General features: G+C 37.7%; 1 protein-coding gene across 1 annotated transcript in view; it reads right to left on the bottom strand.

Annotated features, from left to right (window-relative positions):
* Positions 1-18,782, bottom strand: part of CNTNAP5 (contactin associated protein like 5) — an 885,765-nt gene that overhangs the window by 153,500 nt on the left and 713,483 nt on the right. The window contains exons 15-16 of the mRNA XM_030800870.1: positions 7,797-7,924; positions 7,449-7,619 (exon numbers count right to left, since the gene is read on the bottom strand). Coding sequence (XP_030656730.1) covers positions 7,449-7,619; positions 7,797-7,924 — 299 coding nt within the window. The remainder of the gene's footprint in view (positions 1-7,448; positions 7,620-7,796; positions 7,925-18,782) is intronic.

Genomic DNA, 18,782 nt, shown 5'->3' with positions numbered 1-18,782 from the left:
AATGGGAGCAACGAACTCTATGCCAGGCACCATGCTAAGCACTGACCACGGATTATCTCATTTTAATACACAAAACCACCCTATGAGAAATGTAGCATTATTCACATTTTATGAGTGAGAAAACTAAAGTGCACAGAAATATAAATAATTTGCTGAAAGTGTCCTAAGTGGTAAGTAGAATCTGTCTCCAAAGGCAGGGTTCTTCACGATTTTGCTCTATTGAGTATATTGTCTTGTGTTTTCCATTATCACATAAGAATGTTCTAAATTTAAAGGAAATGGAGAGGTTAATTGTAATTTACAAATTGAGGATGATGAGAGGACTGGAACTTTCATATGCTAGGCATTCCTTTTTTTCTAGGCACCTTCACAATTGTTCCCTCTCCTCTACGCCCTAAAATAGGAAACAGGTATTTATTTGATGAAGTCATCAGCTGCCAGATTTAAATTATCGGAAATGCCAAAAGACAAATTCCACCCCAGAGCGCTTTCTTCCCAGCCTTTAAACCTTAACTGAAAGCAGCCTCCATCAAAGTCCCCATTACACAGAATTTTGAGTATGTGAGAGTTTGAATTCTTTTGCTTTCTGGTGAGCCCTGGCCTAAAGGAGATGTAGTAAGGTGGAAGCAGTAAGAATGGGATTTGAGAGCTTAGACTCTGGAGATACTGTGACCCAAGGCGAGTTTTCAATGTCACCATGCCTTAATTTTCTTGTTTGTAAAATGTGAATATAAACAGTACTTAAATCATCAGATTATTTAGACATGAATCCTGATAAAGTTATTAGAACTGTGCCTGGCACATACTGCATGTTCAACAAGTGATAGCCGTTATTATTACTGTGACCTGTGATTTTTCAACCTAGGCAAATTGGCTTCAGGTTACAAATTCATGCCTTAAAGGAAACAGAATTGAAGGGAACAGATTGAGTGACGAGCAGTTAGACTAAATAAGAGTGAAGGCGGCCCCTTGAGTCTTTCCCTGTTTCTTATTCAGATCACCAGTGCCACCTGGCAGCCCTGCACATCCCCAAATTTAAAAACACTTAACTGAGAGATGACTGGACCCCACATTTACATTTTTCTATAAAACACAGAATAAGATTGGTGAGAATTTGGGTGAGGAATGTTAAAGATTTTGCTAAAAGCTTTCCTGCAAGGCTAGTCTTGCGGATAATAAATTCCACTGAGACAACACATGTTTGGGGAGGGCTTGCTGCTTCGCTTTGACTAGCCTTGCCCCTTGACCTCTATAATAGGTTTCCCATCTGTGCTTACCTCTGGTCCAAACTGCAGCCCCCTGTTGTATAATAATCTGTTTACTGTCTCCCTCGAGTCTGCAACTCTAGAAGAACATCTCATTTATCATATACCCAGCACCTAGCACTGTGCCTTATATACAGGAAGTTCTCATTTTATTCATTGAAACATCATTACACTGCACATACTAAATGCAATTCTGCAATTTTCTTTATACTTTTACAGTTTTATACCAAGGTATTAGGGTCCTTGCAAAGTCTTTAAAATTATTATTATTTAATTTTATTAAAGCAACTATTAAAGACATACTATGTTTAAGCCGCACCTCCTAGAATCAGTAAAATTCAATAAAAATAGTTAATATTTATTGAGTACTTACTGTGAGCCAAATACCTTGCTACTCATTTTTCATTAATTGACTCACTAAGCCTTGCTTCAACTTTATGAGACAGGGAATCTTTTACAGATGAGGGAAGTGAGGTACAGGTAGCTAAGTAAGCTGACCCAGTGCGGGTGGGGCAGAGTCTGGATGTGAATCCAGATGGTGTTTCCCAGGGCTCAATTTTTAAATCATTATTCCTACAACAAAACCTCTACACTTGGAAACCTGCGCAGTTGCCCGGGCTAGTCAAAGCTAGAATAGATAATAAAGATGCCTGAAAACAACGTGAGAGAATGAATGATACATCCCACTGTGGCCCAGTATAACAGGGCCCTTAAGGCAAACTCAAGCTGGCTCTCACTTGCTGAAGAGGTGGACATAACCCAATGGCCCTGAATAGGAAGGGAGAAGACCAATGAGAGCATTAGCTCTATCATGAACTTACCCTCTAAGTTCAACTTCCCCCAACCTTCTGATAAATGCCTTCTCTCACCAGCTACTTCTTTATGGTTCAAGGCAAAGCTAAGGAGTCTCAGCCTTTCAGGGCATTTTTATCAAGCCAGACCCTGTGCTAGGCACTGAGAATTCTGAGACAATTGAAACAAGATGAGTTCATGACTTACTTTTGAGAAGACTGATAAAGAAAAGAAAGGGCATGTTTAGGGCTGTAACAGAGTTTCTACCAAGTGCTCCTAGGAGATGAGAAGAAGCTGTTAAGAAGACTCCTGTATGATGTTCTTCCAGGACTGACCACCAAGCCCATTAGAGAATATCCTTAGGACACACTCTGCACTTCTCCCAGCACTCAGTCCTGAGCTCCATAAAGACGGAACCACACTCCATTTCTGTGTCCTCAATCCACACCCCAGGTCGGCATTAGAGAGATTTCAGGGTCCATTTGTGGAATAAATAATTCATAAGGCCTTAACATAGTGAGTTAATCTCTCTGGCCTTCCATGTGTCCATGTGTAAAATGAGAAATATGAACTAAATAAAATACTGTTAAAACTTTTCGGGGACATAATCTCTTTAAGGATCTGATGGCAGCCACATTTTCAATCTCTAGATAAATAGTACCTGTGATATTGCACAAAACTGCAGGAGCTTCCTTTGTGTCCTGTGCCTCAAAACCTGGATGTAATTAATTGTATGTTCTCTTCAGTTCTAACATTGTCCATCCTCCCGACCCGTGCAAAGCAGAGTTGAGGGGTGCTGTAAGGAGCCAGACAGACCTGGGTGGGTCCTGGATTCTAACCTTCCCAGCCGTGCGATCAGGGCTTGCCACTTCCCCTCTCTAGGCTCATCCTGCCTACCTGTGCGCTGTGTGGTGGTAATCACAGTACAACACAGTGATTGTCATCGATGGGAGTGCTTGGAAACAAAATGAAATCAGGAATGTAAAGAATTGTATAGTGTCTAATCAGAGTAATTGCTCAACAATTCAACAAAACTGTAATTATTAGTAGTATTCATTTGTACTATTTTCTGAAGTTCTAACTATAGTGTGTCCAAGTTAACATCACATTTTGTAATATTCTCAGTATGATGCTTCTGAAATCATAAAGTTAAATCTTTCTTTCTTTTCTCTCATATTTGTACAGTAAATATATACATGAACATACATATACATATATACATACACACACATACATACAGTATGTATATGTATAGTTTTTCCCCTGAGCAGCTCAGCAAATTTCTGGTTTTGTTTCCTTTCAAGGTATTTTTAAAAATAAATTACACATTTCAATTCTGACAACTGCCTCAGAAGAATCCTCATTGATTATCTCCCTGACGACTACCTTCTTTCTAACAATACTGAGTTTGCTTTGGGAAACTCTTCCCTCTTTCACGTTCCCATGGGATTTAGGGGAAGCTAGCCCACTCTCTGGTGTGGGGGTAGGCCTTGGTATAAATCAATCTGCAATCTATACGTTCCCAGCCACACACACATTGGTTCTTGGGGGCCAAGTGAGTGGCCTCTCAGGAGGATTGCTTGTAAGCCTGGAAAGCAGGGATTCTTCACCAGCTGGGATGCAGCTCCACCATGATGGGGAGCCAGCCTTAGACCGAAGTAGACATTCAACATTCATAACAGAGAGAGAAAACCATCAGACGACTGACAACTTTGTTAAACTACTAAAAACAACCATAAACGAAACCAGTCCTACCTCCTCTGGGCTTAGTGACATGCTCTAGTACCAGTGAGTTCCCATTCTTGTGGTTGCCAGTTCAGATTGAATTTTCTGTTATTTGCAGCCAATGGCATCTTGGCGGCATATGGATGTCACCAACCCCATGTTGCATAAATAAGCATAGGAAGGGAGAAGAACTTGCTCAAGGCAGCTCACAAACCCACTTGGAAGAACAAAAGTTCGAATCCACATTGGGTTCTAGTCCAGCTTCTTTCCACTATGCCAGACTGACTCTCAAAAGCCATTTCCTTCTGATCTCCTCATCTACTCTAAAATATCAATTTCTACCTGTACAGCCATTGTGAGATAAGTATCAAAATAGTTATTGTTTTCACAGGCCCACTAAAACACATTCACTAAGACTTGAGAAAACAGTGGCGTGTTTTCTTTTGCATAGAGTATGGGCTACAAAATTCAAATATCTTTGAAAGTAGGCTGGAAGGAAATGGATTGAAAATTTCATGGGAATCTACTGTTCCCTATCCAATAATTTGGATATATCAACCTTGGAAACTGCTGCTCAGATAGTTTTAGAGGAACACTCCTTGGGGATAGGAGGGAAATCTATTCTGAGCCACTGCATCTGTTAAAAGGCCATTTCCTTTCCAAGTGCCTGGTCTGTGTATGGTTCTTGCTATGAACCCTTTAGAGTAAAAAATCCATCAGTCTAAAATGCGTAATATGAGCGTAGCTGTAAATAAAGAATGCAAGATGTTTCCATCCCACTTTGGTCTTTTCCCCTTTTAAATATTAACAGTAACAAATATTTGAGAATATAAGATCTTGAACTTTTCAATGTTTCTATATAAAATCTTGTCTTGGAAAGTATATGTTCTCCAATCTGGTGATATATTATATACCAAACAATTACTTCAGTGGGTTTTTATTTTTGTCAAATGTAATTCTAAAATACAGTACCACAAAGTGCAAACAAACTGGGCATTGATACGTAATTAACACTTAATCATCGGTCATTACCTTGTAATAATATACTTTTGCTGCTGCTTTAAGGAATCAAAAGGCCATGGGGCCTGATTTTTATTAAATTTACATTGAAGTTATTATATCCATATTATGAAATTGTTGGCGTTCAACTCAACATTTTTAAGGACTGGCCATGTTAGGTATAAGGGATCTTGTTTCACACCAAAGCCACAAGAGCTTTCTCCCATTAATAGTCTCAATAGTTGGAGCAAAAGGAGGTTAAAACTGCCAATTAAGAAGATCTTTTTCCTTGTATGTATTGTGCAGTAACTGCAAAAGAAACACTTAGCTGCTTGGTAATTTGCAGGAGACTTAAACACCTCTGTCATCTCCTCCAGTCTTTTTTTTTTTTTTGTCTCCTTTTCTGGAGCTCTCAAATTTCCAATTTCTGTTGCTAAGACATTACTTATGCTTTCAAGGGTATTTCATGCAGACACATCATTATAGTGATATGTCAATTGCCTCAATCAAACTACAGAAAAACATTCATTTAGACACACATACATAGGGAGCTAATGACAAGCCTGAGTCTTTATGGTCATGGGAATAACTAGGGCAAGGTGGTGGGTACAGCCTACCCTGTCTATAAGCAGTAAAAAGTGCACTGAGTGTGGAGAACCAAAAAAATAGCAAAAGTCACTAAAAATACATCTTTTTAAAAATTATTACCATACACAAGTAATTCTAAGCAATGTTAGTGATAAAACATTCCTTTGCTAAACAAATTGTTTGTTGGTCTGTTTCAATAAATGCTGAAGCTACTGTTTTTTATTTATTTATTTATTTATTTTTTGTACCTATTTTTTTTTTTTTTCTGAGACAAAGTTTCGTGCTTGTCACCCAGGCTGGGGTGCAGTAGTGCAATCTCGGCTTACTGCAACTTCTGCTTCTGGGGTTCAAGCGATTCTCCTACCTCAGCCTACTGAGCAGCTGGGATTACAGGCACCTGCCACCACACGTGGATAATTTTTGTATTTTTAGTGGAGACGGGATTTCACCATGTTGGGCATGCTGGTCTCGAACTCCTGACCTCAAGCAATCCTCCTGCCTAGGCCTCCCAAAGTTCTAGGATTACAGGTGTGAGTCACTGCACCTGGACTTAAGTTCTTACTCTTAAAAATAAACAAATATATTTTGTTTATATGATGCTACTGTTTTTAACAATATGTGTATAAACTTCAAATTAGTATGTTTTATCTCTTTCCACTTCATACATATTATATTCTGAGGGAAAGCTAATACAGAGAACTCTAGATTTACCATTGTCTCCTAAAAATACAGACCCAAATCTATTTGTTTATTTTTAAGAATAAGAACTCAAGTTCTCATTTTTCATCGTGCAATTACTGTGCTAGCTTTGTTTGACTCAAATCTAATGTTGAATACATGAATGTATGGAACCACAGAGGTTTGAGACAAAATTTGCATCCTACGAGAACCCAAGCAATTTCAAATTCTTAGGAATATGGTAACTTTTTACCTAATAAAATAGAAATTTATCATGAATTTTCTGTTGAAATTACTGTAGTAGAATTTTTTTGCTTGCAGAGACATGTAGAAGTTTCTAGAATCAATCCTGAAGTACAAACATTGACAGTACTAGAATTTACAGAATTCAGTATAAAATGAAATTTTTAAGAATTTTTAACAAATATATTAGGAAGTTTAAAACCTTATCTATTTGTATAGCTCTTTCTTCATATGAAACAAACTAAAATTAATAGAAAGTATTACTTTCTCAATATAAGATAAATGGACATGAGTACACTCTCTTTTGAACATGAACATATGAAAAAACTTAAATTTTATGAAGTCACTGTAAAATTTCGAGAAGTAGAGACTCAGAAACACAAATTTTAATGTTACTATGATCGCAACAGAGCAATATATAGGTATGCTTTTTCCCTTTTTATTAAAAATACCACTTGATGTAATTTTTTTAAATTGTATTTTATTGGTATTGGAATATTGTTTCATTAGTATGATTATATACAAAATGTTTCATTATAGGAAATGTCACCATCTGTATTCCCATTATTTTTCATCGCATATCATGATTATTACTGAATATAGTTTATATGTAGAGTATGCAGTGCTAAAAGGTGATGATCCACATCCTGGCATCAAGTTTATTAGATAAGCCACTGTCCATGGGGAAGTGGTAGAGAAACCATGGGAATTCTGATTGGATAGTCACACGCTCCTAGTGTGGGAAATAAGTCAGGAAATTTCTTTTGGAACAAAGGTAAAGCAAAAAAGTAGACCCCAAATATGAATAGAATGCATAATAATCCTCTTTTCAGCTTTGCACGGAAAGTGTCATGAATAAAATCCTGTAGTGTGGAAGATTAAAGTCACAGGTAAGAAATACCTTTGGAAACTGTAATAGGTGTCTGTGGCAATTTTCGGAATGCCCATGTTTTGATGAGAGAATGACTGATTAAATACTGACAAGTCATAATAAATCATAAAGCATCAGAAGGAACTAGACATTATCACTGCTAATTTTACAGATGTCCAGTGAGATTAATTTGCTGGTACAAATGCCCACTAGTGATTGGTGGCAAAAACAAGACTAAAACTTGTTTGTTGATCAGTTACATTAAATTCATAATTGAGGGCACTTACAGCTTATTTCGAGTCGAATGAAGTCTTTAATGCCAAGATTTTCTAGGAAAACTCCGGATAATGCTGTGGTTTTAAAAAAGAAGGAAATATCGGCACTGAATTCCGCATGGAAGGTAGGAAAGTGGAGGTAAGAGGCTTCTGTATAAAATGAGACGGCGTTCCACAAGCGTCCTGCAAATGAGAAAATCCTTCAACGTGGTTTGTCGTTTTCAATGGGGTATGGGAAAGCACTGGGCATGTGGATAATTTTCAAGACTAGGGCACACTGCAGGGAAAAGGGATAAGGGAGTAAAAACATCCTGTGCTCATGTAATGCAGAGAGAAAGCTTCTTTCGATTTAGTACTCACGGTCACCATAGCAACGCAAGGGACCAATTCTCCAAGCGGCTTCTGAGTTTGATCTGTCCGTATCAGTGATAACTATCTGAGTGACAGGCAAGTGGTCTTTGAAGGAAAGAAAGCCAGTATCATTTGCCCTGCAAAACATAAATTTAAGAAAAAAGAGGACAAAATATGGATAATCTAGGGACTCTTTTCCATGTCCCCTGTTTTCAGAAGTGATTTGGGCAGTTGCTGCGGGGTAGGGGCAGAGAGGGGGAAAACAGAAGGCCTTTCATTGCCTGTGTGTGTGTGAAGGGAAGGAATATTAATTACAAAACCCATGGCTGGCTTCCAAAAACAAGTGAATTTTACATCTTCCCCACATGTGCTTGTAGAAATGGATAGTTTACAAAGATGCTGCTTTTGGTGGCTAAGAGCAGCCCACCAGCTCAGTGTGTGCTAATGTGGCATTAAACCTCACCTCTCATTCCCATAAAGAGATCGGCCATCTCAGCAACTAACTTGAAACAGCCATCACAAATTCCACTCAAAAATCACTCCAAGGACTTGTTTCAGCCACCTGCCAACAGGTTTTAATCAACTTTAGATTTTTTTCAACCACCTTTTAACTCGAAGTGCTTTATACTTACTGCTTCATTGCTTTTCATTTTGTTCTTAAAGATCTCAGTAGTTAGTGGCTCTGGCTTTGTTTTTGTTAACCATTCAAATAAAATATTGACTAATCACCTTTGGATAGAGTTTAGAAAGAATAGGATAAGCCATTGGATATTTTCCCCTTTTGTTTAAGGTGGTGTTTTTGGACTCATGGTAAGGGCCACATCATTTGGCTGAGAAGGAAAAATTGGATGTAGGAAACTAGCATTGAATATACAATGGTTTTGAGGCAGAAATACACTAGGGGATAGGAATTTTACCCCCAAAAAAATCCTATGCCATAGGTGTCATTATGCCCATTTACAAATGAGGAAACTGAGGCTCAGAGATATTAGATAGGGGGCCTAAACTCACACCTCACACCACAGAAGAGATAGGGACAATGTCACATTCTTGGTATCCCCAGTATCTACCCCAGGTCTTTAAGGACATAGTTTTAGAAGTATACAGATGTGTTCTGGAATCTCTGTCCCCAGGTCCTAGCTGTGTTAGACTGGGGCAAATAATTTCATTTCTGAGATCTTCAGTGTGCTCAATTTTAAAATGGAGATAACATCTACATCACAGTGACTGATGGGTTTAAAAGAGATTATGTAGTCACTTAGCATGGTGCCTGATCTATAGCAAATGCTCAAAAATGGTGGCAGTGACACTTATTTTAGTTCTAATCTTTGTTCCTGTACTACTCTGTGGCCCCAGGCAAGTCAATTTATCTTTTTATGCATCCATCTATGATTTTGTATTGGAGAGCTTATATTACACAGCACATGTAGAAAATTAAATTCTCAGATTTATTATCCAACTCATGAAAATGGAGAAAAACATATTAATTCATCTTGATTATGAATAAGTCAAATATTCACCTGTATATATATTCCTACAGATATTCCTACAGATCAAATGGAAAATGTAAAGAAATATACAATATCTACAATTCAAATACCTGTACTTAGAGGCCATTCAAAGGATATAGAATAAGGCTTTGGCTCAGCTTGAAAGTACATCTATGAATGTTGCATAGACACAGGGATGAATTTCAGTCTCCACATTCCAGTATCTTTTCAGGCAGAGATTTCAAAGCAAATTCCAAACAGCCAAAGTGGAATGTAGACCAAACCCAAATCCTCTCCTGAAGAAATTCTGTACTGCTATAGAATTGTATGTCTCTCCATTTCCATTTTCAAGGTGAAAATGGTAGTTTCTAAAGTCTGCCCATCAATGCCAACGACTGCCTTTCCTATACACTCTGGCATCTTTTCTACAAAAATTTGATGTTTTTGTGTCAAAGTGTTTGGATCTAAAAATAACACTCTAAGAATAAAATTCTCTTCCAAATAACAGAGGAAAGAAATCATATTTAGTTTGATGATGCAAGACACATTACTAAGAATACTTTTTACCTGAAAACTTTAAGTAAATTGCTCTCTAAAGCTGTTTAATGCAACAGAAACAGATATAAATTTAAATGCCTACAGGGGCCAAGCAAGTCAAAAAGTATGTGAATCCAGCTTTGTGTTAGTAATAAATGGAAATTGACACACAATCTCTTGTCAGGGGGAAAGAGAGATAAGTATAAAGTAGCTGTCCCAACTAAAACAGGCCTGTAGTACTCATTAGCAACAGGAAATTATGCTATTCTGTAATATGAGACCAAAGAGCCAGGCTACAATCTTAATGTAAAAATGTTCAGTTTTTGAATATTGGCAATGAATTTTAAATTTCTTTAAAAAATTATAGTGGGAACCCACACTGACTGGACCAATAAACTGCATATGAAGGCTGTGTTGAGCCTATAGGCAATGGAGCCATCAAGGAGAATTTGCATATTTATTCCTGCTTTTAAGGTCATATTAGGAATATGATCAGATTTAATTAAATTTGTGAGTGACAGGTATGATTCCAACATTTCAAAACAATGGATAGGACAATTGGTGGTGATGGTAGTGGTGATTGTCATGGTGGGTTTTAGTCACAATAAAATGATGCAAATGATGGTGGTACCTATTGATAGGCAAGGAGTCTACAGCTGTAGATTTGCTTTTTTCATGCCAAGGGTAAGGACTCTGCAAACTTTCACTTCCTTTGGAACAATGCACAAGGCCCTTCCTAAGTACAGTTGAGAGATGACTGTGGTGTATGTAGTAAGAAAGCCTGTCACTGGGATCAGATGACATGAGTTGAATCCATGTACCTCACCACCCTAGTTGTATAACATCAGTGAGGTCACTCTGGGGATCAGCTTTCTTATGTTTTAAATGGTTATAATAATAACAATAATTTGATATTGTTGTGTTAATCAAAGGGAATAATGTATACAAGACAATGAACACACCAACTTGTACATAGTAGAGACTCAATACATAGTTATGGAAATTCTCATTGACGTTTGAAATAAAAACATGACAAAGAATGCGTAAAAGGAGAACAAGAAACGGCACCCCACAACCGGAATGCATGAGCAGAGCAGCCAGACACTCTCATTTATGGAGCCTACAAGAGCTCATGGAATAGGCATCTGATCCTTAAAAAACACTTTAGTATGACCTAAAAATAATAAAACACATGTGGCAAGAAAAAAAATTAAATATTCTCAAGAGCAAGGGTATGGTACAGAATTAGTCAATGTGGTCTTCTTTAAGTTTAAATATCTGAATCTTGGTATTTCACTGAATTTAGAGTGGCAGAGTGGTGGGGGCGGGGTATCATTCAGGTTTGATGAAATGTCACAGACTGCCATTCATTTTCATCAACCAATTTTGGTTAACTGCTGCTTGGTAAGCTTATTTTAGTATATAATTTGGGTGACTTAACTATTAAAAAATACAGTGGGTTTTTTTCCCTCTTTTGTGTCCTTTCCTCTTTCAGTCACTCAGAAGCAGCAAATAAAATGTTATATATATATGGTAGACAAACAGAAAATTATAGGAAGAATTCAAGAACTCAGTTCCCTTTGAAGCCCATATGTGAATCTGAGTGGATCAACTTCAAGAGACCCCACACCCCCTTCTCCTGAGTGGGGTACATGATGTTTCTCTTTTCTTATGGCTGCAAAGGAGGAATAGCCAGTAAGATGCCTGCAAGCAACTCTTCAAGTCTGCAGTGCTGCACCGATGCTTGCTAATAATTCTTCTATCTTAGCTTTGTTTAAGGAGCAATTATTTCTCTTTCGCTTTCTCAAGGCTTCCAGATTAAAAAAAAAAAAAAGACCAAGGAGTTTAGGTAACAAGAAGCTTTAAATGAGCTTAAAGGTCATTTGGCTTCCAACCAAAGCAAATGCAGGCATTGAGTGGTCAAATATACAGTCTACCCCAGGATAATATCCATCTCTCTGTGCTCCACACAGGGATGGGTGGGGGGGACTGGACCACATCTGCAATCTTGTTTTTATTTCCTAACATAAGAAACAAGGGGTGAAGGCAAATTAAGTATGTATTTAAAATGTTCAGAAATTATTTTTTTCTATAAATGCTCCAGAAATCTGAAACCATAGGACTTTTCACAAACCGATACAAGAAAACAAAAGCAGGTCTTGGTATATGAATCAGCCAAGGTTTACTCAATGTCACTTTACTGTTAAGAAACTAAAATGACCCTCAAGACGTTAGAGATGTAAAATTGATTTAAAAAATACCACAGATGAAGATTTTGGGAGTCATAATTTGTAGAACATTCCTTCAATATAAATAAAGAAACAATTAGTGGTGCCATTATATATATATAATGAATATATATATATATTTCTAGAAATATATGTATACATTTCTAGATTGCCTTTGGTCTTATTCAGGAAGCAAGTAGATTAAAAGTCAAAACTATTAGACTATACACCATACTTGTGATTCAGTACCACTTAGATCTTGATGATTCCAAAATATATATCTCTCTTTCTCTGGAACACATCAACTGCTTGTCTTCTCCAACTCTTCAAATTTCTCAAGACTCAGTTCCAGTTTCCTCTCAAAAATGTTCCCAAATGTTCTGTATTCTCTTTTCATTCTCTATTCTAATTTTAATTTCTTGCATAAAATATTTTGTGACATTGATTTATATATTGACGTGTGTGTGTGTAATTCTTGTTTTCCCTGTTGGAAAATGAGTAAATGTTTCGTAAAGAATAAGCTCGGCATTAATCAGCAATCTAGCAAAGGTATCTGCAAAGTCAGACCATCAAACCCACTGTGATTTGCTTTCTCTTGGCTTGAGCAATGCTCCCCTTGTCCATGGCTAGTATTTTATCCTGAATCTCATCTTCTCCTGATTTCTCAGGGCACTTTCTCCTTCAATTAAGCTCTCTCTTTATGTTGTAACTTCAACTTCCCCTGCTTTTTCTGCTTGCATGCTGTAGTCGTCCTCAACCCTATCTATCAATCTAGTTACTTCCCTTCTTTTCTCCTCAGAGCCAAATTTTCTTCAGATAATTGCCTGCATTCTCTCATCTCATCTTCCTCTGCACCCTTTTCCTCCTCAACCTATGACAATTGGCCTTTTCCCCTTTCAGTCCACTGAGACTTCTCTTATTAAATTGTTAGTTTCCATGGAACATGTCGGCCCCTAATGTCCTTCACTTTGTTACACCATTTTACATTTTACTTTTGCCTTCTTTGCTGCTATACACACACACACACACAGACAGACACACACACACATGTTCCTCCATGAATATATATTTATTTGACTATCTACTAAATCCTTCCCTTGGATATCATCAGGTACCTTAAACTAAGATGTTCAACCTCCTTCACTAGTCATTTTCTCAGGGGTCAGCTTTCCCACCTGTCTGTCACTCAACTCTGTGAATGACTTGTCCTGTACACCCAGTTGCTGAGATCATAAGCATAAGAGTCTCATTTCTTTCTTACTTCCTCCCTTGCTCTTAATTAACAATTTCCACCAATTTCACCTTCTTCATATCTCTCTGTTCAACTGCTTTATCCTCATGCTCCCAGACTCAGTTTTATTTTGAGATCTCATGGTCCTGCATAGGCTTTGGGGCTGGTGACATAAACTGGATCCCTGCTTCTAATCTATCCACTCTCTTAATTCCTATCATTCTTATTATTATTCCAGGAAACATGTTTACATAATATGTACCATGATTCGTACTTTATTGCTTAAAACCTTTTAAGAGGTCTCTATCTCTCACAGGCAAAGTCTAAATACCAAAATATTTATAAAGTGGCCAATAAAATTCTATTTTAAATCACTGTTGACTTCTCCAGAGATAAATTGTTTTTTTAAAAATAAGATCCCTAAATTAGAGACACTGCTAGAGTTTGAGGTTGCTGCTTTATAACATACTGGTGGTTTGGGGGTTTGGGGACTCAGATGAGCAACTCATACCCGTGGATCCTTTCCCTGGCCATGGGAGCATTGAAGTAGAGTTTCACTCATGAACTCACTTAATCCTGAGAATAATGCTAGGAAAATATTGTAACAATTTCCTGCATTGTACAGGAGCAATAACTGAGATTCAGGAAGGTGACAAAACTTCTCAAGGTTTATCATTTGCAAATGGAAAGGCCAGGATTTGGACACAGATTTAGATGCCAAAGCATTTGCCTATAACCACCAATGTCTCCTGTGCTCCAACACGGGTCTCCCACCTGCCGACAGCAGCTCTCTCAAGAGTGGAAGCTGGTGTTTCTCACATTAGTCTATGCCTCCTCTGGACTGTGCTGGAATCACAGCGCCAGGCTCTGAGCCCTCACACTGTCCTCCGTAGGTCTCAGGGTGACCATCCCCATTCTGTGCACACAGGCTTTCTCCACACAAGACACAGCTCAATTGACTAGGTTTCAGTTTACTAATTTGCAATCATTTTCTAGCCCAACATTCCCTGAGATTACACATGGATCACCTTGATAGGATTTCTAGGAGTCCATGAGCTCTTCTGTTATACATTCACAAGGAATCTCTTGGTTTATTTACACACAGGGCAGATCCATCAGTTACCTGGTGAATTTTACGAATAAACTTTCAGAGAGCAACCTTATTTTGGAGAGAAGGAACCTCAGTGCTATTTCCTTACTCCACTAGAAGTTTGGTGGTTGAATGAACTTTGTGCTGGCATGCTATTACTTCTGCTATGTTTTTGTTCACTGCATACATGCATATATACTTTTCTTTCTTTTCCCGTTAGTTTCTTTTCTTTTTATTTCCAACTTTTAATTTCAGGGGTACATGTGCAGGATGTGCAAGTTTATTATACAGGTAAACATGTGCCATGGTGGTTTGCTGCACAGATCATCCCATCACTTAGTTATTGAGCCCAGCATCCAGTAGCTATTCTTCCTGATGCTCTCCCTCCTCCCACACCCAGCCGTCCTACAGGCCCCAGTGTGCGTCGTTCCCCACCCCGATGTGTTCATGTGTTCTCATCAGTCGGCTCCCACTTATAAGTGAGAAGATGCAGTATTTGGTTTCCTCCTCCTGTGTTAATTTACTGAGAATAATGGCTTTCAGCTCCATCCATGTCCCTGCAAAGCACATTATCTCATTCATTTTTATGACTGCATAGTATTTCATGGTATATATGTACCACATTTTCTTTATCCACTCTATCATTGATGGGCACTTAGGTGGATTTCATGCCTTTGCTATTGAGAATAGTGCTGAAATGAACAGACATGTGCATATATCTTTATCATAGAATGGTTTCTATTCCTTTGGGTATATGCCCAGTAATGGAATTGCTCAGTCAAATGATAGTTCTGTCTAAGTCTTTGAGGAATCGCCACACTGTCTTCAAAAATGATTGAACTCATTTACACTCCCGCCAACAGTGTAAGCATGTTCCTATTTCTCCACAACCTCTCTAGCTAATCTGTTGTTTTCATGGCTTTTTAATAGCCATTCTGACTGGTATAAGATGGTATCTCATTGTGGTTTTGATTTGCAATACATGCATACAGACTTTTCTTAGACATCAGTTTAACTTCTATAAATCAGTGTTGCCTTTTATAGTTTATTTAAGCTCGGATGAAAATGGAGAAAATAATAATAAAAAGATGGTTGATAAATGTTTGAGCTCTGACTCCATGCCACATCTGCTGGGTGCACAAATTATTGCTAACTCAGCCAATATTTCCCAGAGATAGATATTCCTCCACTTTAAAAAATAAATTAGAAACCAGAAGCTCAGAGAGGCTAAATGACTTAGGCTTTCTAGTTAATAAGTGACAAATCCACAATTTGTTCTTTCCATTACATAATAAAATATTACTGAGAGATTCATTACATTTTACATCCAGAAAATGACAATGATACCAGCAAAAATAGCTACAATTGGGTGTATTCTAAGTGTTATTACATGAATTAGCTCATGACACTTTCACAAAATACCTATAAGACAGATGTGCAAAGGAGATGGAATTATTTCTCCTTCTGCTACATGATGAAGGCACTACACTTTTAAAAAATGCAGACATTGGGATTTATTTGTAGTCCACAGAGAGCATTGCCATGGACCACGGAAGCAGCCCCACGCAGAGTAGAAATGACAAAGACAGAGAGAATGAAAGGAGCAGGAAAACAGCATCACCAGCTTCCCATTCTGTCAGAGCTGTCCCCTTCAGACATACTTGGCTAAGAGTTCCAGTAAATTCTGATCAAGAAGAAGTTGTAAGGAATGTCTCCCTGTGTATCTGTGTTCTGACTGGTAATTTCTGAATATCCCTGTGGTAAAGCCACCTCCTCAGGGAGAGGATCATTTCATGTAAATGCAAAATCATAATCTCTATAATGACTTTGAGTTTTATTTCCGATACAATTTTGCAATTGCTCAAATAATGAGACTTTGCAGACAATTTAGTGATAGTATGTTTGTAAGGCTTGACAGATAACTGATGTAATAGAAACCTCAGCCTATGTTTTGTTTTCCACAAGATAAAAAAATTGTATTTCATAGCTATGTTTTGTTTTCCAGAACTCATAGATGATAAGCTGTTCATATTAGATATTTTTCCCTAAAAGGTAGATAGGATGGTGGCATCATTAAATAAAAGGAAAGAAAAAAAACCCTCTTTAATGCTATGCTAGGCAAAATATCAACTATTTACCTCATTTAGAATTCTACAAAATAATGATGCGATATTTTGGTTTTGAATTTTCAACTTCTTATTACAAGTTCTTTTTTTCTATTTTCATATTTTTTGCTTTATCTCTTAATTGGGCAATGCCTTTTTATTCTTTCCTTTGAAGTACATCACAAAACATTCTGGCTAAAAAAAAATGTAGGCTGGGCACAATGGTTCACGCCTGTAATCCCATAACTTTGAGAGTTCGACGCATGAGGATTGCTTGAGGTCAGGAGTTTGAGGCTGCGGTGAGCCAAGATCACACCACTGCACTCTAGCCTTGGTGACAGAGTGAGACTCTGTCTTAAGAAAAATAAAAAAAATTGAAACCCAGTCACGGGAACATTATCATAAGCAAGCCAGTATCAAGTTACTCCAGAACGTATACTTTAAGAGTATATTCAATGACTAAAACAGCAGAAAATAACTAGCAAGTGGAGCGCATATTTGGCCAGGAAGAGTGGATGAGGAGAGAGGAAATGTGCCATCTCCTCATTCATGCATCCTCTCATTCAGCAGTTAATGCGTGGATGACCCACCATGTGCCAAGCACGCTCCTCTCCAACACAAGAGGCTGGCCCTGGTTAGTTTGCAAGATGCGTGTGGGAATTCAGGGACTGAGTGAGCAAAAACCCACCTAAACCCTTCCTAATTCCTGTCTGCCTAGAGAACAGGCACTTTCAAAACTCAATAAGCAGTAGAGTAGCTCATAAACAGATGAATGAATAATAAAATTCAACCAATAGAGATTGCCTAATTTATTATTTTTTTTAAATAAGGGGCAGAACTTTAGTGTGCCCTGAGGTGAACTTTTTATTTCTCTCAGAATTCAGGATTGGGGCCCCTTCTCCAGATACTATGTGGTTTAAGGTGCCCTTAATGCATGGAGCCTGGGAATCTCAGAGGTGAAGGTTTTGAGGAAACTGAAAGAGTTCTGAAAGATCAAATAATGACCAAGGTGAGGAAACAGCAAAATTTGACACCACTAGGAGGTATCCAGCATCATCTCATTCTACCTCTCATGGGAAGGGAATGCAGGGACCTTGGGAAGGGCAATGTCCTGGGGCCTGGATTAGACATGCATTCACCAAAACAAAAGCTTATTTTGAAGGCAAATGTATACAAAGATAACTTTTGGAACAGGATGTTCACTTGTAATTACTTTTTAAAAAATTAATCGTTTAATTGAACAACAAAAATTGTATATATTTATAGGGTATAACGTGATGTGTTGATGTATGTATAAATCGTGGAATGGCTAAATCAAGCTACTTGACATATCTATCCCCTTACGTGGAAACAATCTCAGTGTCCATCAGTGAATAAATGAATAACGAAAATGTGTATATAACCAATGAACTACTGTTCAAGCTTGGCAAATTAAGAAAACCCTGCCCTTTCCCATAACATGAATAAACCTGGAATATATGATGGTAAGTGAAATAATCCGGGCATAGAAAGACAAATAACTACTTTTGATAGCCAGAAGAAAATCAATCTGTAGCAAAAGGCATATAGGTTAAAATTTGGTAAGTATTTATTATGAGATTGTGAAATAGGAGTAATGGCTAACAAGGAAGTAAATTTCAACTAATCCTATCATGGCTATGGCCTGACCTATCTAAAAATACATTGGTAAAAATCTGTCTAACAGAAATCATTCATCCATTGTTCATTCATGAATTTAGCAACATTTATTAAATAATTTCTCTGTAACAGAAAAGTAGAACCAAAGAATAAATTGTAGCTTAAAGCTCCAGGATTCCATGTGCTAAAAAGATAACATCCCATAAAAATATTCTATTCTTTATGGAAAAGAATAAAAGATTTTCTTTTTTGGATTATCAGATGACCGGAATTTACACCTTACGTCATTTTCTCTTCCTATTTTTGCCATATCACTTTATACAAGGGTACACTAAGGGCAAGAGGCAAAGAACAGAGTTACTAAAAATCAAATAAAAACTTCTCTACTTTCTTCTAAAATAAATAAAAGAATGTTCTACTGCTAAGTAAAAGAGCTTCACTTTAGTGCAACCTGGTTGTTTGGATGAGAAGACTCTTCATTTGGGCCACGGGTCATCATCATGAGGGACATTGTGCATTCTCTCTGCCTTCTCCAGCATGCTGCTCCGCCAGCCTTTGACCCCTCTTGCTGGATGACTGTTTTTCCACCTTCCACACAGCCCAACACTCTCCCGTACTGTCTCCAGGGTCTGCAACCCGGAGCTGTCACCAGAGTTTCCTTTCTTACTCTCAACAA

Source organism: Nomascus leucogenys, chromosome 20 (assembly GCF_006542625.1).
Source record: "Nomascus leucogenys isolate Asia chromosome 20, Asia_NLE_v1, whole genome shotgun sequence".
NCBI lineage: Eukaryota > Metazoa > Chordata > Mammalia > Primates > Hylobatidae > Nomascus > Nomascus leucogenys.
This window is presented reverse-complemented; position numbering and strand designations above follow the sequence as displayed.